Below are 18,174 nucleotides of genomic sequence, written 5' to 3'. Positions count from 1 at the left end.
ATTCTTCCAAAATGTGTCATGACCCTTTTTAAAGGGTGTTCAGGACCTGAAATTAATATCTAATGTTTGTGTCTAATTAAGGACTGAAATAGCTGAGCTAACCCTCCAGATCTACCTATCTCCTAAATGTTGAGTTTACTTGCAGGGTTGCCAAATCAATGTGAAATTGTATGTTTTGCATCATTTTCAAAAGCACCACTTCTTATGATGTGATGGGTATTCATATACATATGTATGCAACAAGCCAGATTGTTTACAGTAAACAACTTAGGTTAAGGACTGGAAATTCTCAAAGGTTCCCTTACTGAGTTTGCTGACGACATTCTCCCAGGGAGTAGAGCATCCTCATGCGGATGAAACTGGGGGTTCAGCACCCAAAATCTGCACACTCCTCAGTTGTCATACAGCATTGATATTAGGTGACTTCTATGATGTGACCAGGGCCATCCACATGCATTTGTGTTGGCTGTTTGTTGCCTGTGGTCCTTACCTGGCTTCATGGCAAAACAGCTCCATCTGGCTTCTGCTACCAGACTCCCAAGAAAGCCGCTGTCCCCACCTTCCCCTATCCCAATCTCCATTAAAAGCGGGGGCAGGGAAGCTGCTATGTTCGTGTAAACCATGCTCACTCAATGTTGTGCTCTGTCCCCCTCTAGTGATGGCTAGGCCACTTAGAGATTGATAAGCCTAAAAGAGAACTGGCTGTTTTAATACCAACAGTTGAGGCTCATGCACTAAGATCCAGATGTCTCATGTTTGATCTCGATTGCCCACAACTCATCCAGGGGTACCAGCAGTACATTAATATGGTGAGAAAGTTGTGTAGGCAGTGCCTGAATCCCACTCTCAACACACCTGCGGAGCTGGAATCCTGTGGAAGGGTTTCTATGGGATATGAGGAATGGAGAAATATGGCCTGCCAGCAAGAGACCAGATAAGGATTTTGTCCCCTACATTTATGAAGGCAGATGCGGTGATCTGGCCTTTTATATTCACCCCATTGTCATGCTTTGCTCAACCAACAACAGTTTTTGGAACACCAAATTAAGCCAAGACTGGTACTTTGGGGAAGGTTAATGTGTCAACATTGATATTAGGTGACTTCTAGCAACACTGCCCGTAATCACACAGTTTATCATGCCTTCACTAACAGCAACACTTTACTGGTGCACCTGTGTCAACACCACTCAGAATGAGTCACTCACCCTTGGTACATGTACGAATTACCTTTCACATTTAGTTTGTCAAAGAGGCATAGGTCACATCTGGCAGAGTTACTGAGTCACTGCTCTAGGAATCTGAAACCACTACTCCCTCTACTGAATTCACTCACTCGCTTTTGTAAAACATTCTATTTCACCAATAAAAGGCTGTCAACCTTAAGATTTAAAGATTTAAGCTTGAAGGGGCTATAATTATTTCTCTGGGGCTCTGTTGAGATTTCTGCAGCTTACTCTTTCATTGTTCCCACATGACTTCGTATTTGTCATAATTTTTTTTTCTAGAGCTGGCACAAGTTTTCATATTGCTCTGCACAGATTGAAAATTGGAGATCACACAATAAATGTGAATTACATTTTAATACCTGACTATCAATAATAGGAACAAGCTGGCTGGATGATTAATACAGTGATTAAAATGAGGTGTTTCATTGAAAAGCCACTTTGCTGTTAGAAAGACAAAATGACCTAATTTGTTTTCTAGTTAACCAGCTTGCTTTGTAAGATAGTGCTAAGTTAAGTATTTTTTTTCGTCACACAGGACCTGAATGTTCCAGAAACTTTACTTCACCAAGTGGAGTGATAAAATCTCCAGGATTCCCTGAAAAATATCCCAATAGCCTTGAATGCACATACATTGTCTTTGCACCAAAGATGTCAGAGATTATACTAGAATTTGAAAGCTTCGAACTAGAACCTGATTCAAATCCTCCTGGCGGAGTGTTCTGTCGGTATGACCGATTGGAAATCTGGGATGGATTCCCCGAGGGTAAGAGAAAAATGAGCTGCAGTATATGGAATCATTACTCCACAGTGAGCTCCAGAAGGCGCATTGTCATATTTTCAAATATTGTATTACAGAGGGTCTTCATTTGAGTTAAACAAAATGAGTTGAATTTAAGGGGTGGGAAAATACACTTTAATTGCACACAATACAGCACATAACTAGCACAATACAGTGTGCATGGTGTTTTACAAACTGTCCTTAATGTCAAATAATTGGTTTAGGGTCATATTCTGCCCTCAAATACAACATGAGGAATAATGGTCTCAAGTTGCAGTGAGGGAGGTTTAGGTTGGATATTAGGAAAAACTTTTTCATGAAGGAGGGTGATGAAGCACTGGAATGCGTTACCTAGGGAGGTGGTGGAATCTCCTTCCTGAGAAGTTTTTAAGGTCAGGCTTGACAAAACCCTGGCTGGGATGATTTAGTTGGGGATTGGTCCTGCTTTGAGCAGGGGGTTGGACTGATGACCTCCTGAGGTCCCTTCCAACCCTGATATTCTATGATTCTATGCAACTCCCATTAATTTCACCAAAGGCAGAACTGGGCCTTCTATGCTAAAATAATTTAGACACTTATTGTGCACCCAAACTTTGAGCACTAATTCAGAGGGTACATGAGTATTATATGATGATACCCTGCAGTTTGCTGCTGCTGTTGCCTTGAGTTTACTGGAGTTTAACATCAAGTTTCCCTTAGGTTGAGCACTTCCCCTTAGGGTGCACACATCAGAACTTGACAGTCCTTAGGAATCATACAAGCAGTAATGTGCAACCAACTGTTCTTGATGCCTTTTACAAGCTTTTTTGTGTGTGCCATAAGCATCTAAAGAGAAGCATTTTTCAGTTGTCCTTTTGCCTCTGTATTTTCTAACTTAAAGCCAAATACACCAGCATGGAACTTGTCTCATTGTATAATGCAGTACCAAGAGCTATTGCCCAAAAAATTTCTATTGGTTTGATACCCTGCTTTGAAGGATGTTTTCTCTGAGTTTATGAACAGTAGCAAGTAGGTGTTTGACAAACCATTAATACTGTACAGTAATAACATTTTGTGTTAATGGAAACATTTCACATTTGAAACCCACTTTAGTAACAAGTTTAAGGATGTGTGGTTCTCCAGACAGATCTATTTTTCACCACAACTGGGTTTACACATTTGGGAAACAGTGCTATTTTCATAAAAGCTTTTGTTCCCGCTACAGCAAATGTATCTGTTTTTTAATGTGTGTTTGTATATTTCCTCTTGGTTTTGGGTGTAATAGGTTTATCACGGTTCTCTTAAACACTTTCCAGTAAATATCAAGGGAAGAGTCAAAAGAGTAGCTGACAGACTATTCAATATTTAATTCCTTAGTTGGGAAAACAGAATTGTAACAATATTATAACAAGTCTGGAACAGTTAATAATAGGCTTATTTGCATATAGCCCAAATCTTTCCAGTCTAAATTCCTGTAGAATTTTAATTTAAACTGACATGCAAAAAGAAGATCCAATCAACCAACTTATATGGAATATTTTCAGAAAGAAACACATTATTATTAGTGTCAAGGGGTTTTCAAAGTGATAATTTTCTGGTTGAAGAAAATGATTGAGCCAAACTGAAGAACAATTAACAACAAGTGTTATCAGCCTTCCAGTTTACCCATGGTTCAAAATGTCTCCTCACATACATTCGGTTGAGGGCTGTGATAGTTTTAGGAACTTATTTGAAACATCATTCATAGATGGATGATTCTTCAGCCAGCAGAGTTTATCCTCCTTTCTTTCACAAAATATGTATAAAGGCTGAAGCTATTTTTGCTATTAAAATTATTATTTATGATTTATTTGTACTGCAGTACATTTTTGAAACCCTGGTAAGATCCCATTGTTCCAGGCTGTGTACAATTGTGTGGTAACAAAGCAATCTCTGCCTCCAAATGTCTAGGTAAATGACAAGACTCTGCAGACAGATGAGAACAAACGCACAAGGGTCGATTTATGTGGTATTTTAACATAGGTATTATCTGAAAAAGGTGTTTGGGAAAACACAGTAATTACAGTTGTATGCACCTAACCCAAGCCCTTCAGCAACATATGTATGGTTTGTTTTGCATATGATAGCAAAGGTTTTAAAGTGGGTTAAGATACATTTTTAATGGAAATTTATGGGGCAGTTTTGTGGGAAATATTATGGGAAATATGTGTAGCTGCAGCCATAGTTACAGGTTTAAGTAGACAGCTGCCTAGGACATGATGCATAAGAGGACATCAGACTAGAACTGGGACAGTTTATGGCACTAGAGCCGGGTGGGAACTGGATTTTCCATTTTGCAGGAAATTCCGGGATTATATTTCCCCCCCCACTTTGAAAGGGAACAATTTGAAATTTCCCATCAAATAAAATTTCAAAAGAAAATTTGTTTTGGGTCAATCAAAACATTTGGATAAAATCCCAGTGCTTCACTATAATATCAGTGTAGTACAGTATAGTATAAAAAAGTATGCCATCATAAAGAATTGAAATGAAAAATTGTTTCAAAATAGAAAATTGAAATGATCTATTCTAAAAAGATCAAACAGAACATTTTGACCATATCAGAATGCTCTATTCCGATTTTTTTTTCAAAATAAAGTGTCATCAAAATTGACATGCCTGTGAAACGTTTCACTTTTGATGAATTGGTATTTTCCAGTGGAACAACCTTCTGTTGGAAAATTTCTGACCAGCTTTAATGCTCACTCTTAAACAAGCTAGTCTCAAAGTGGAGTTTCAGACCAGCTGCACTTCTATACCCCTCCAGCAGCTTGATCCTGGCAGGTGATGAGCATTCTGCAGGTGCTGATCTGACCTCAATCCTGCAAAGCAATTAAGCATGTGCTTATCTTTAAGCATGGGAGTGACTTCACTGACTTCAAAGGGATTTCACTGGGGAAGCTTATGTGTTTACATTTAAGCATGAGTTGTAAGTGCCTTGCTGGGAACAAGGCCAGAATGCTTAGCACCCTGCAGGATAGCACTGTTTCTGCAGAACTGTGTGTGGTGGGCATCTTTTGGTCTCAGGTGCTCCTCTCTTTAACACAGCAGCAGTGGGTGCAAACTATTCTGGAGAATATCTGGAAACTAAAGTCAACCCTTGCAAATGACTGAGCAGACTCAGGGCCATCTTTTTGAAGGAGGAAGTGACCCAGGGCACTGAGTGGGTTAGTGTGAGCAGGGGAGCTAAAGAGCAGTGAGTCAGTATGTGATTTTGTGTTGGTGTCTTTGCCTAGGGCACAAATGTACCTAAGCCAAACCCTGGCTAAGAGCAATCAATTGATGACTTCTAACAAAAACAGTTCCCTCAACACCATGAAGAGCTGAGGGCATGAACTGCACATATTCATCATGCACATTTTTTTTTTTGAAGCTTTATGGATTGTCTTCTAGAAGCTCAAAAGCAATTTAAAGAAGTTTGCGTATGTTTCGAGAACCACAGGCTAAGCATTACAGCTCTGGTCAATACCACACATGTGTGCCCTAAATTATAGAACTAAAAACACTTTGCTATCATTCACATCAGTGCAAATGAAGGATGCCATTAATCTAGCTGCCTTTTTGTTGTTGTTATTGTGGTTACTCTCTATATTGGTGATAACCTTTTAAGGAATAGTATGTAACAACTTATATTTGACTATTGCATGTGCTAGGACAGGTGTTCCTTTTTCAAATACTATTAAGCACCCTAAACACTAAATTATATGTAAATGTTTAGACAATAAAAAACCCGACTATCCTGTGAAATACTTTATATTAGGCTGTCAAGTGATTTAAAAAAATTAATTATGATTAATTGTGCGATTAATCATGCTGTTAAACAATAATAGAATACCATTTATTTAAATATTTTTGGATGTTTTCTACATTTTCAAATATATTTATTTCAATTACAACACAGAATACAAAGTGTACAGTGCTCACTTTGTATTTATTTTTATTACAAATATTTGCACTGTAAAACATAAAAGAAATAGTATTTTTCAATTCACCTCATACAAGTACTGTAGTGCAATCTCTATCATGACAGTTGTAGAATTATGTATAAAAATAACTTCATTCGAAAATAAAACAATATAAAACTTTAGAGCCTACAAGTGCACTCAGTCCTACTTCTTGTTCAGCCAGTCGCTCAGACAAATAAGTTTGTTTACATCTGCAGAAGATAATGCTGCCCGCTTCTTGTTTACAATGTCACCTGAAAGTGACAACAGACATTCACTTGGTACTGTTGTAGCCAGTGTTGCAAGATATTTATGTGCCAGATGTGCTAAAGATTCATATGTCTCTTCATGCTTTAACCACCATTCCAGAGGACATGCGTCCATGCTGATGACAGATTCTGCTCAATAACAACCCAAAGCAGTGCAGACTGTTCCATGTGCATTTTCATCATCTGAGTCAGATGCCACCAGCAGAAAGCTGATTTTCTGTTTTGGTGGTTCAGGTTCTGTAGTATCCGCATCAGAGTGTTGCTATTTTAAGATATCTGAAAGCATGCTCCACACCTCCTCCTGCTCAGATTTTGGAAGGCACTTCACATTCTTAAACCTTGGGTTGAGTGCTGTAGCTATCTTTAGAAATCTCACATTTGTACCTTCTTAAAACAAACAGCATGTGCTGGGTCATCATCCGAGGCTGCTATAACATGAAATATATGGCAGAATGCAGTTAAAACAGAGCCGGAGTCATACAATTCACCCCCATGGAGTTCAGTCACAAATTTAATTAACACATTTTTTTAACAAGCGTACTCAACATAGAAGTATGTCCTCTGGAATGGTGGCCAAAGCATGAAGGGGCATATGAATGTTTAGCATATCTGGCATGTACATACCTTGCAATGTTGGCTATAAAAGTGCTATGGGAATGCCTGTTCTCACTTTCAGGTGACATTGTAAATAAGACGTGGTCAGCATTATCTCCTGTAAATGTAAACAAACTTGTTCGTCCTAGCGAACAGCTGAACAAGAAGTAGAACTGAGTTGACTTGTAGGTGTTAAAGTTTTACATTGTTTTGTTTTTGAGTGCAGTTATATAACAAAAAAAAATCTGTATTTGTAAGCTGCACTTTCATAATAAAGAGATTGCACTACAATACTTGTATGAGGAGAATTTAAAAATACTACTTTTATCATTTTTACAGTGCAAATATTTGTAATAAAAAATAAATATAAAGTGAGCACTATATACTTTGTATTCTGTGTTGTAATTAAAATCAATATATTTGAAAATGTAGAAAAACATCCAAAAATATGTAATAAATTTCAATTGGTATTTTATTGTTTAACTGCGATTAAAACTGCCATTAACTGCAATTAATTTTTTTTAATCACGATTAATTTTTTGAGTTAATCACATGAATTAACTGCGATTAATTGACAGCCCTACTTTATATGCCATACAGTATACTTTAAAAAACAGATTTTAATGTTCTTTAAGGTGGCTAATTAATTTACACTTTAAAATAGTATTTTAAGATGGCTATCACTGACACATTTTTCCAGTGGATTTAAGCAAGATATGAATTTGGCCTCTTGGGCCAATGTGAAAGGCAACCATAAAGTATGCAACATTGAGATGAGCCTGATGGCCTCAGGGGAAAATAGTTCAGCTCAACATCTCTTCTGTGGCTTCATCTGTACAGAGGGAAAAAGGAAGCACAACTAGGAATAGACATTCTAGTGAGTGTGTTAAACCACTAGGCATGCACTGTGAATGCTGAACCCCGGCCATGTACATACTCAGAACATCTAGCTTTAAATTGGACTGGGCAGAACCAGTGTCTGCATTTTAGGATGGTTCTGCAAAATAATGTTTTGCTGCCCCTCCAACCCTTTAGCCTAAATATAATGAATTCCTTTCCACTATGATCACACCAGTCCCATGCAGACTAGCTGAGAAAGGAGGCAGGAATCTCAAGGACAGATAGAGCACTGGCAACCAAGTGGGCAAATCCAGGGAGGGCTTGCACGGATGCCTCTGCTCTGTTGGCAATGTCAAAACTGGCCTCTGTTGAGTTTAGTTCAATTCCAGGGGTGTATCTACACTTCAAACTGGGGATGTGATTCCCAGTTTGAGAAGACGTATTCACACCAGCTGTGGTTGAGCTACGGCTCTAAAAGTTAGATTGTAGCTATGGCAGTGTGAGTGACAGGAGGGGCTAGCCACCCTGCGTACATGCCTCTGGTCTCAAATGGGTACATACTTGGGGCAGCTAGCCCTTTCCAATGCTCATGCTGGCACAGCTTACTCTATTTTTAGTGCCCTATCTTGATCAGAGTATGTGTCTTTGAGCTGGGAATAACACCACCAGCTCAGAGTGTAGACATACCCCAAGTGACACACATTTGGACTAGATCCTCATGTGGGGTGCTAACAAAATTACATGAATCTTTATTGCTGGAGGCTACAAACAGATTTCTAGGCCTAATCTCCAGCAGGCTATCGTTCTAGCATCAGCAGTCCAGAATTCAGATGCATTCTTCTGTCTGGATTTTGGGAGAGCATTCTCTGTGTTGAAATGTATGTATTCCTTTGCCACATACATCATAAGTGAGAATTTGCCTGCTCTCTCCTGAATGGGAAGGATTAGTAGGACGCTACAAGAAATAGAGACACATTCCATCCTAATAAGCAATGATATTGTCTCTTTGGATTATTGTTCAAGCTGTTTTCTCCACAGTACATTATTTGTTGTGGTGACTCTTTATACATTATTAAGTAATTTATTCTCATTCTGAAGTCTGCAAGACTTAAATGGGAAAAAAAGCCCTCAAAGTGTGGTAGGTATTTATATAGGAAGAATAAGAACCTCTATTTAATCTAGTTCTGCTAGGATCAATATTGCATTAGTTCAGTGTGTTAAGGCTTACATGTTGTGTAAGAAAATTCAGTACCTCTTTGTATCACGTTTTGCAGTGCTTTTGGCTCCTGAATCTACAGAGCTATCAAAGAGAATAGCACTGTGATATCTAGAGGCAATATTCAGAAGAATGAAATGCAGAATTAACAAGTATGTTTTAAAAATTATAAGCCAGTGAGTCACGGTGAATCTTAAAGTATGAGTCTACTTTAAACAAAGTTCTCTTCTGTTTGCCATTTCAAAGGGTCCTTCCCTGCAGGAAACGGGGGAGGGGACCTCTGAGTGCCATAACATGGAGGCCACATCTCTCCTGTTCTCTTGTAGTCTTCAGCAAAGTCAGTGGCTACAGTGATCAAAGGCCATAGTGGGAAGGAGCAGGGTCACAGCTGTTTGCCCATCCGAGAAAAAAAAGACAACAAAGGGTCAAGCTGTATTCAGACTGAAGAGATTTTGTTTTTTAAAGAGTAGTACAGCTAGTGCTCTAGAAGAACAGCTTTCTCATTTCAAATAATAAGATCATAAGTGGTTTCATGGTTTCCAGGGCAGGAAAGAATTCAATTTATGTCCTCTGCAGCATGTTCCATTACATCCATACATCCAGAGCAGCCATGGTGAAAAAAGGGTCTGAGTTGGCTGGTGACTATTATTTTAAATGTGATGGCATTGCCAAGGCAACTGGAAGCTGATTCTATAAGAGACTGTGGCCAGAAGATAGAGAAAAAATAAAACCCTATATTGGCAGAAGGGACTACATCATCTAAGCTGCTTCCTTCTGGCAGCAATGGCCTAGTAGAGAAGCGTGGCTGGCAGTGAAGGTTATTCCAAGTGGAAACTCTTTTATTTGCTGGCAAAGCCCAGTAAGTTTCTAGAGAAATTATGTTAGCTGATGCTTTTCCTCGCATATTTAATAATTAAGCTTCGTAAACGTTTTAAGTTTTAAACTGAAAACTAACCAGACTTCCAACAATGATGATGCTGGGCAGTGTGTTAATTTAGTTCTGGAAGGCTGAAGGTGTGGGTTTTGTGGCCTGCCAGTATTATAGGTAAGTTTTTGCAGAGTATCTAGTACTCTATTCAATGTTTGCTAGCAGAGATTTGTCACTATTCAGCAGTTTATGGCTCTATCCAAGAGGGATGCACAAGTACAGGAAGGCCTTATATATTGGCTGTGCGGTAGCCAGATTAGTCAAGGGGGGAAATTGTCACACTTGCACAAGCCAAGCAGGAAAATATCAGGATTTGTTTTTTAACTTTCAAACTGTAATGAATATCTCTAAGGAATTCAGGTGGGGGAAATGTTCATACTTCATTTTTTTTTTCGTTGCCAGTGTCTGGGTGAAGGGAAGAAAATCGCTGCTAGAATCTGTTAAAAGCTTAAATAGGAAGAGACTCATTGATCACTATGTAATGGCAAGAGAAAAAACATTTTTCTAAATTTGCTGAAAAACTAATGACAGGTTGCCTGCAAACCTTGGGCAGTAAGTGCGTGATTCTGCAAGGTGGTGAGTGGACTCAGTGCCCTTTACTTTAGGAAAAATTCACATTGTTCAGCACCTTGTAGGCTGGGTTTGCAGACTAGGCCACTCAGAGCCCCTTATTATCAATAGGTGCTTTAATCGCATGTCAATATTTCTGCTTCTTTGTGCATGTAATTTTGTACATCATTGCCCATGACGGACCACTTTAAAAACTGTACCTTTTGAAAAATCTAGCCCTATATTTAGCTTTATCTGTTATCTGGAACATTGTACCAGCGAGATTATTATGGCAGGATGAGCAATTTACTGTTCATTACTAAGCTATTGAAGAGACAGTAATTTTAAACTGTTGCAGGGACTCCCTATTTCCTGCTGAGGGATCTCTTCGGTGGGCTATTGTATTGACCCTTATTGTTGTAGGAGAAAGGTAGGGAACTGTTATGCTTTGTTTCTTTTCAGTTGGCCCCCACATAGGGCGTTATTGTGGACAGAACACACCAGGCCGAGTGCGCTCTTCAACTGGAATCCTTTCAATGGTTTTTTATACCGACAGTGCGATAGCAAAAGAGGGATTCTCAGCAAACTACAGCATCTTACAGAACAGTGTCTCAGAAGGTCAGTGTTTATCTATCCTGCAGGGCTTTGTGGTAAATATTCTGTTATGTCTTCTTGCACAATGTATGCCCTATGAAACATTAAAGAAGCCTTACATAATAAGGATGTTGGGATTTTTTGTTTTGTTTTTAAGCAGGTAACCTTTGAATATCAATGTGAGGAGAAGACACTTCCTCATGGTTTTATTTTTTAATAAAGTCAAAAAGGCAGAAGAATTGTTATAAATAACTAAGATGGAAGAGTAAACCTGGGACTGATGAGCAGTGGAAGCATTGCACTGAAACAATGAAATATGAACAAGGCTTGTACCCTTCAAAAACTCATATTCTTCTTTTGTTACAAGGAGTGGGCTTTGATGATCAAGTTCCTAGGTGAAAAGGACTGATTTACCATACATTGCCTTCCTCAAACCATATCAAAAGAAATCTTTTGCATTATTCTGAAACCTGTGACAGATTTCTCTCCCAAATGTCAATCTCAAATCTCTTCAGTGCTTACCTTCACAACACAGCCTGAAATGTTTAATGGAGACCTCACATTACACCACAGCATTGTAGACTTCCTTGTTTGGTTTGAACTTAAAACAAAGGGACCTCTTAGGTTTCAGGCCTTTTTAAATCAAACCTCTCCTCTTTGTCCCAGCTAATGAGGTCCAAACATTAACCCAGAATGAATGTAACACTCCCTCAAAGATGAATGAAGAGTTACCTTGCATAGGGTGAAATTCTCTCCCTTCTGAATGTGAAATCTAAGTAAATGGACCAAAAGCCAACCCAACCTGCAGGGAGGATATAAAGCACCCTACTCCACCCCTTAGACTGGAGCTGTGGCTTCTATCCCTGTACACGCTGAATGTGGGATATTCTGGCCACTTGGTGTATGTTGTTTTAGATTCATTGGCCTCTTACTAAGGTGCAGGAGATGTATCATATCCCTGTGCCTCTGCTCCACAGCCACCTTCCTTCTGTTTATGGAACCACTGTTTTAGGAACCTTCTACTATCATGGGTTAATTTTACCCTTTAAATACAGTGCAGTCAAAACGTTAGGGCTTGTCTATACTTAAAACGCTGCAGCAGCATAGCTACACTACCTTAGTGCTTCAGTGGAGACATTAGCTACACCGACAGGTGGTCTTCTCCTGTCAACGTAAGTACTCCACTCTATGAGAGGTGGTAGTTAGGACGATGGGAGAATTCTGGGGGTTGTTGATTCTGGGGGTTAGTTTAACTGTGTTGCTCAGGGATGTGGACTTTTCATACCCCTGAGCAATGTAGTTAAACCAGCCTAACTGCCTAGCATGGACCAGGCCTAAGTATGTGTATATATATGCACATTTGTTCACAGTGAAATAGTGAAACCTATTTTTACTGACCACAGAAGCAGATTTCTTGTTTAATCCATGCTAATAGGGTGTGTCTTTGTTCCCTCTAGTGGCTAAACCACATATAGAGTCTGCTACCGGCTCCAAGCTAAGGGAACCGCTCCTTTACCTCAAACAGTCATTACTGCTGTCAGCTGAGATTCCAGGGGCTCCCATAAAGTACTGTGGTCAGGGTCGGGTTAATTTTTTGTGGGCTTGGTGACAAACGTATTTGTGGGCCCCCTTGGGGCATGGTGCTGGGGGGTGGGGTGGTGTCCCTGGAGCGAGGAGCTGGCCAGTGGTAATGGGGCACAGTGTGGCGGGGATGGCCCCGCTCCATCCATCCCAGTGCATGGGCACTGTTTACAACCAGCAGCAGCTGCCAGGTGCACACTGGCCTGCCCTGACCCCTTGGGGTGAGCCCACTCCGTACACCACACCACCTCCCTACCCAGCATCCCTCAACCGAGAGACACCCACCCCACAAACTCCTATGCCCTGTGTTCCCCAGCTGAAATCCCCTACAGACCCATATGCCCAGTGCCGCCCAGAGCTGCTATGCCAAGTGCCCCCCCGCCCAGAGACCCTACAAACACACTCCTCACCGCAAATGCATAGCGTCCCACACAAACCCCTCACTGCCCAGCACCCTCCAACGCATACACGCCCCTTTGCCCAGAGTCCCCCTGATGCCCCACTGCCCAGTGATCTCCCCACAGCCCCACAATCACAACTGCACAGCATCCCACACAACCCCCCACTGCCCATTGCCCCAATACACCCAGACTTCCCCCACCCCTCTATGACCAGCACTCCCACACAATCGCCCCCACTGCCCAGGCCCCAAAACACACATCTCTCCCTCCCCCCCCCCCGATGCACTCACCAGCCCCACTGGGAGGTGACCATATCTGCTGTGCTGAGCCAGCAGCATGGCTCGGGTCGGTCCAGCCCCTTGGGAGCAACGTGATCAGCCAGGCTGGAGCGGGAGCAGAGCCTGCCCAGGCCAGGCTCTCTCTGGACTCACTTGCCTGGTAGAGCCCAGCCATGCCCCCTCACTCCTGTGCTGCTCCCCTGCCATTGGCTGAGACTTGCCCAGTCTCTGCACCAGTCCCAGGCATCTCAGCCCCGGGGAGGCGCAGAGGGTCCGACAGCTGGTGGACAGCAGAGACCAGTCAGAGCCAGAATTGCACTGGGGAGTGGAGCAGACCCCACCCCTGGATGCAACCCCCAAGAGCCTGCCAGGCCCGGCCACACCCACCGGCCCCGCGGCCAGGAGTCCTGCCCATCCCGCATAGTGGAGCCCAGCAGCTGGGTGGCGAGCCCCCTACAGGCAAGCAGGACTTGCTGGCTGGGAGTTACTCACACAGCCAGGCCTGGGTGCTGGACTGCCCTGAGTGAGGTGCCAGATCCAGATGTATGGATGGATTAGATAGGTCTATAATGGGCCCCTTCAAAGTGTGGGCCTGGCGCCACTGGCACCATTGTAAACCTGGTACAGACTTTGGTGGCTCAGGATTTGGGGAGAATGTGGTATATCATGGGTAGGGTGACCAGGTGTCCGGTTTTCGACCGGAATACCCAGTCAAAAAGGGACCCTGGTGGCTCCAGTCAGCACCGCTGAATGGACTGTTAAAAGTCCAGTCGGCGGTGCTGCGGCACTAAGGCAGGCTAGTCCCTACCTGTCCTGGCTGACACCGAGCTGTGCCCCGGAAGCAGCTAGCAGGTCCGGCTCCTAGGCGCGGGGGGAGGCCATGGGGCTCCACACGCTGTCCCTGCCCCGAGCACCAGCTCTGTACTCCCATTGGCCAGTTCCCAGCCAATGGGAGCTGGTGGGGGCAGTGTCTGTGGGCAAGAGTGGCGTGTGGAATGAGTGAGTGTAGTGAGTGGGGGCATATACCCCACCATGTAAATATGTCTCAATCCTGTCTGGAGTAATTTCTCCATGGCCTAGTCCCCATGGCCCATTCAGCCTTTGGGCAGTCTGTAAAGACTACTAACTAGACAGCCAATTAATGCTAAATTGTCATGGTAATGTTTGTGTCTATGGAGATTGGATGGGGACCATCAATTCATGGAATATACAACTAGTTATCAAAGAAATGGTAACTCCTTTTAGTCATTAAACACCTGGGCTGGATTCAAACCTGGTTTGTTTTCCTCAATATCCCGGGTGTGGGAAGAATAGATGGACTTTGTAATAATACATTTTAAAGTATTTTTATACTTGATTCTAATACATTACCAATTCTCATATATTACAAATTTTGATGTGACTTCTGACTTGTTTGCTCCAGTTCTGTGTGTAATTATAGGTTAAGCATACATTGTTTTATGTTATAAATCCATCCACAGAAGTATTTTTCTATCCTAGGAAAGAGAATTTGATTGTTCTGTATTGAAATGGCTACAATGCTGGGCTAAAAATATTTGTACAGCATTATTATTGCAGGAATTGCCATGACAACTCAAGTGACAGCGTTAAGAATGACACTACAAGCCCAGTACTGCCTCAGTGAAAGTTGCTAAAGAATTCAAAATCACATATTAAAAAAATCTTTAGGTTTTCATATTCAGAACAGGAAAACATGTTCTCATTATCCTGAGACTAAACTGAAATAGCTGACTATAGTAATTATGGTAATTTATTTTTCTTCAGATTTCCAGTGCATGGAACCACTAGGTATGGAATCAGGAGAAATTCACTCTGACCAAATCACTGTCTCCTCCCAGTATAGCACCAACTGGTCTTCAGAAAGGTCCCGGCTAAATTACGCTGAAAATGGATGGACTCCTGGAGAAGATTCCAGTAGAGAATGGATACAGGTAAGAAGACAATACAGAGATAATATTAATAAAACTCTGTGGAGTGCATTCAATTTGGCAATGGAAAATGTAAAGAATATACAAAATAATACAGTAAAATATTTCTGCATAATGTAAGAACTGTAGCAAGTGAATATCTTACATTGCCTGTTATACACACACAAAAAAGACTGACTCCCGAAGGTATAACAAAGAAAAGGTCAAGAAGATTAATTCTTTTGCTTCCTGCGTCTATTGTTTTTTCAGTCTTCTGGGCACAAATAACAGAGATTTTGGTTTAGTGGAAAAGTCAATATTAGTTTAACATACACTTAAAGTGAAATGGTCCAGTAAACTGAGCATGTGCTATCCCTCTAACTGATAATACTTAGAGTTATGTGATACCATGCTTTAATGGACTAGAATTTCACCTCTAAAGGCCTGAATCCAATTCTAGGTTATGTCAGAAATGAAATGAGTTCACTGTTCCCAATCTTGCCCTTAGTAACTATTCTTCCATATCACAAAACAGAACATTCTTTAGTATGACTGGTAATCTTGTTGCCAAAGAACTATTGATATAAGCCCTGGTCCTGCAAACACTTATGTACCTGAGTACTCTCATTGGGTTCAGTGGGACTACTCATGTTTTAAAGTATTTGCAAGATCAGGTCCATAGTTCACTGGTCACATCGTTCCTGAACAAGTTAGATGTATTCATATTAATTATTGTGGAATAAAACCAAATAAATTCATTTTAGAAGACTAATACTAATATCACACACACACACAAAAATACAAACTTATCTGCATTATTTATTAGAATCTTTTTCACTTCTTGCCTTAATTGTGATCCAAACTCTCTTGCTGACAGCAACAGCCAGACGTTTCACTTATGTCAGATTAATAATGCTGTATTTAAGGCTTACAGCAGTTTAAATATGTGGAGCTATCTTTCTGCTTCTGTTGTTTTCCATAGGAAATTACTAACTGACATATAAAAACAATGCATCATTAGCCATCAACAAGAATGTTCACGTTGGTGCTTCCTGTGAGGTTTGCTGTGTGCAAGGAAGCTTAAAAGCATGTTGAGCAGTAGTCAGTAAGGGGAAGCAAGAAAGGAAAATTCTTACATTTCTGATTCTTTGCACACAATGGGACTCTCAAGAGGCCTGCTTAAGAGGCCCAGACATATCCTGAATTGCTGGAAACTTGCTAATTGTAAGTGATGGACTCAGTAATATTGGAATGTGGCAAAAAAGCAGTTGATTCTTATTCCCTTAATTAGCCATAAATAAGAGTTAAAACCCTCCCAATCTTTACCTAAGAAGTAATATGCTTGGTATTAATCAATGCTTCTTGAAATCCATGGAATGTGTGTGGGAAAAGAGTGGAATGCATCAGAATCAAATTTCACGTGTTTCATCTGTTTTTGTGGCTGCCTTTCTTTCTTTCTGTCACTTACGCATTTGTTGCTGCATAATCAAAACAAGCAGTTAATCAAATCTAATTCATGTGGCCTATGTACTTTATTCACTTATAGTAACTATAGAGAGAGAGTTTAATCCCTTAACTGAAGAACTAGATCTTTCCAGGAAAAAGTTTCTTTTTGTTTTGTTTTATTTTTTAATAACAAAAATCTAACGAAATGTACTCAGTCATAAACTGCTCTAACCTTTATGCTTGGGACAGCTGATGGGGGGGGGGAAACGATAGGAGGGTGATGGCTTTAAGACACCTTTCCATTACTCCGAACCTGGCATAGCCAGGGACAGAAAAAGCTCCAACATAATTTAGCGTGGCCTCAGGCTGCAGCCCACGGCTATGCCAGCCAACAAACTGGTGGAGTGCCGTGTGCTCCATACTGGCACACTGTCAGCTGACCTCTCCCAGGCCCTACCTATACCTGAATATAGCCTCAGACAATTTTCCCCATGTGCTAGGGTCTCCAGGGGGACTTATCTCTCTGAAGCAGAATTAATCCTAGAGCCATCTGAGCCAAAACAGCTCCCAGTGCAGGGCTGTGTTTTGTTGACACGATTGAGCCCATAACATAAAATCCTGTTTAAAGATTTGTTACAGTACATACGAAAACTCCACTCAACCTGTATGTTGTAGCGGAGCTCTACATTGCAGGTCTCTGCAATTCACCAGAGAGGGAGAATATGGCTGTGGAAGGAGCATGCAGACAGCACAGATGTACTCACCCAAACTCTGTGGGTCTGTTTCTGAGTTACACTAAGGACCCTTTACACCACTCCAGCAGTGTAAAGAGGCCTCAAAATGATGGCGTGAGGTCGGGAGAAGGAGTGGGATGAATCCATTGCTCCCACCTATATTCTGCAGTGGCAGCAGCCACACAAATTGGCAGCCCAGACAGATTAGCGAGTTGGAGCCGAGGATTCCATGTCTTGGTCCCGCATCCATTTCAGTAGCTAGATTCCTTTTTCATCCCAACTGGCCCAGGAAGTTTGAAATGCAGGAAGAGATAAATGATTGATTTTAAATGATCATATTTATTTATTTAATTATATACTGAGGAACAATGGGCTAGGTGCTTTCCACTAAAATCAGTTGAAGTTGCTGGGTCAGCTGCTCAGCACTTTCAAATATCAGACACCTCAACATGGACTTAGGGACCCATTTGTGAAAATCTTGACTGTTGTGCATTATGATTCAATGTCTTTTGTTAACGCTTGTAATAAACCTGTGCTGCGGGATTTTACCTGAATAAAGCATGGAAATGCTATTTTTCCTTTATATAATGGCCCCAAGAAAGGACATGCATCTGCATGAGAGCTCACAGCTAAACCACCAGCTACATGCTCCTTGCAAAATATTCATAAGTGTCTGGAGAAAGAAAATTCACTTTCTAGAAAGGTGCTTATGTGAAAGATCAAAGCTCCTTTGATCTGGTGGAATTATGAGCTGCCTATTTGTGTGAATTCTATGCAAATATTTACTCACACAATACAAAACGAAAAGGTTCCTGTAAGATACTTCAGAAAAGAACTAGGTAAGTTCATG

The 18,174-nt window shown here is 41.2% G+C and overlaps 1 protein-coding gene across 1 annotated transcript in view; it reads left to right on the top strand.

Annotated features, from left to right (window-relative positions):
- Window positions 1-18,174, top strand: part of NRP1 (neuropilin 1) — a 130,674-nt gene that overhangs the window by 59,004 nt on the left and 53,496 nt on the right. The window contains 3 exon segments of the mRNA XM_078851847.1: window positions 1,762-1,989; window positions 10,825-10,980; window positions 15,002-15,168. Coding sequence (XP_078707973.1) covers window positions 1,762-1,989; window positions 10,825-10,980; window positions 15,002-15,168 — 551 coding nt within the window.

The sequence above is a fragment of the Lepidochelys kempii genome, chromosome 2, assembly GCF_965140285.1.
Source record: "Lepidochelys kempii isolate rLepKem1 chromosome 2, rLepKem1.hap1, whole genome shotgun sequence".
In the NCBI taxonomy this organism is placed as follows: domain Eukaryota; kingdom Metazoa; phylum Chordata; order Testudines; family Cheloniidae; genus Lepidochelys; species Lepidochelys kempii.
Note: the sequence above shows the minus strand (reverse complement) of the source record. Positions and strands in the feature narration are given on the sequence as shown.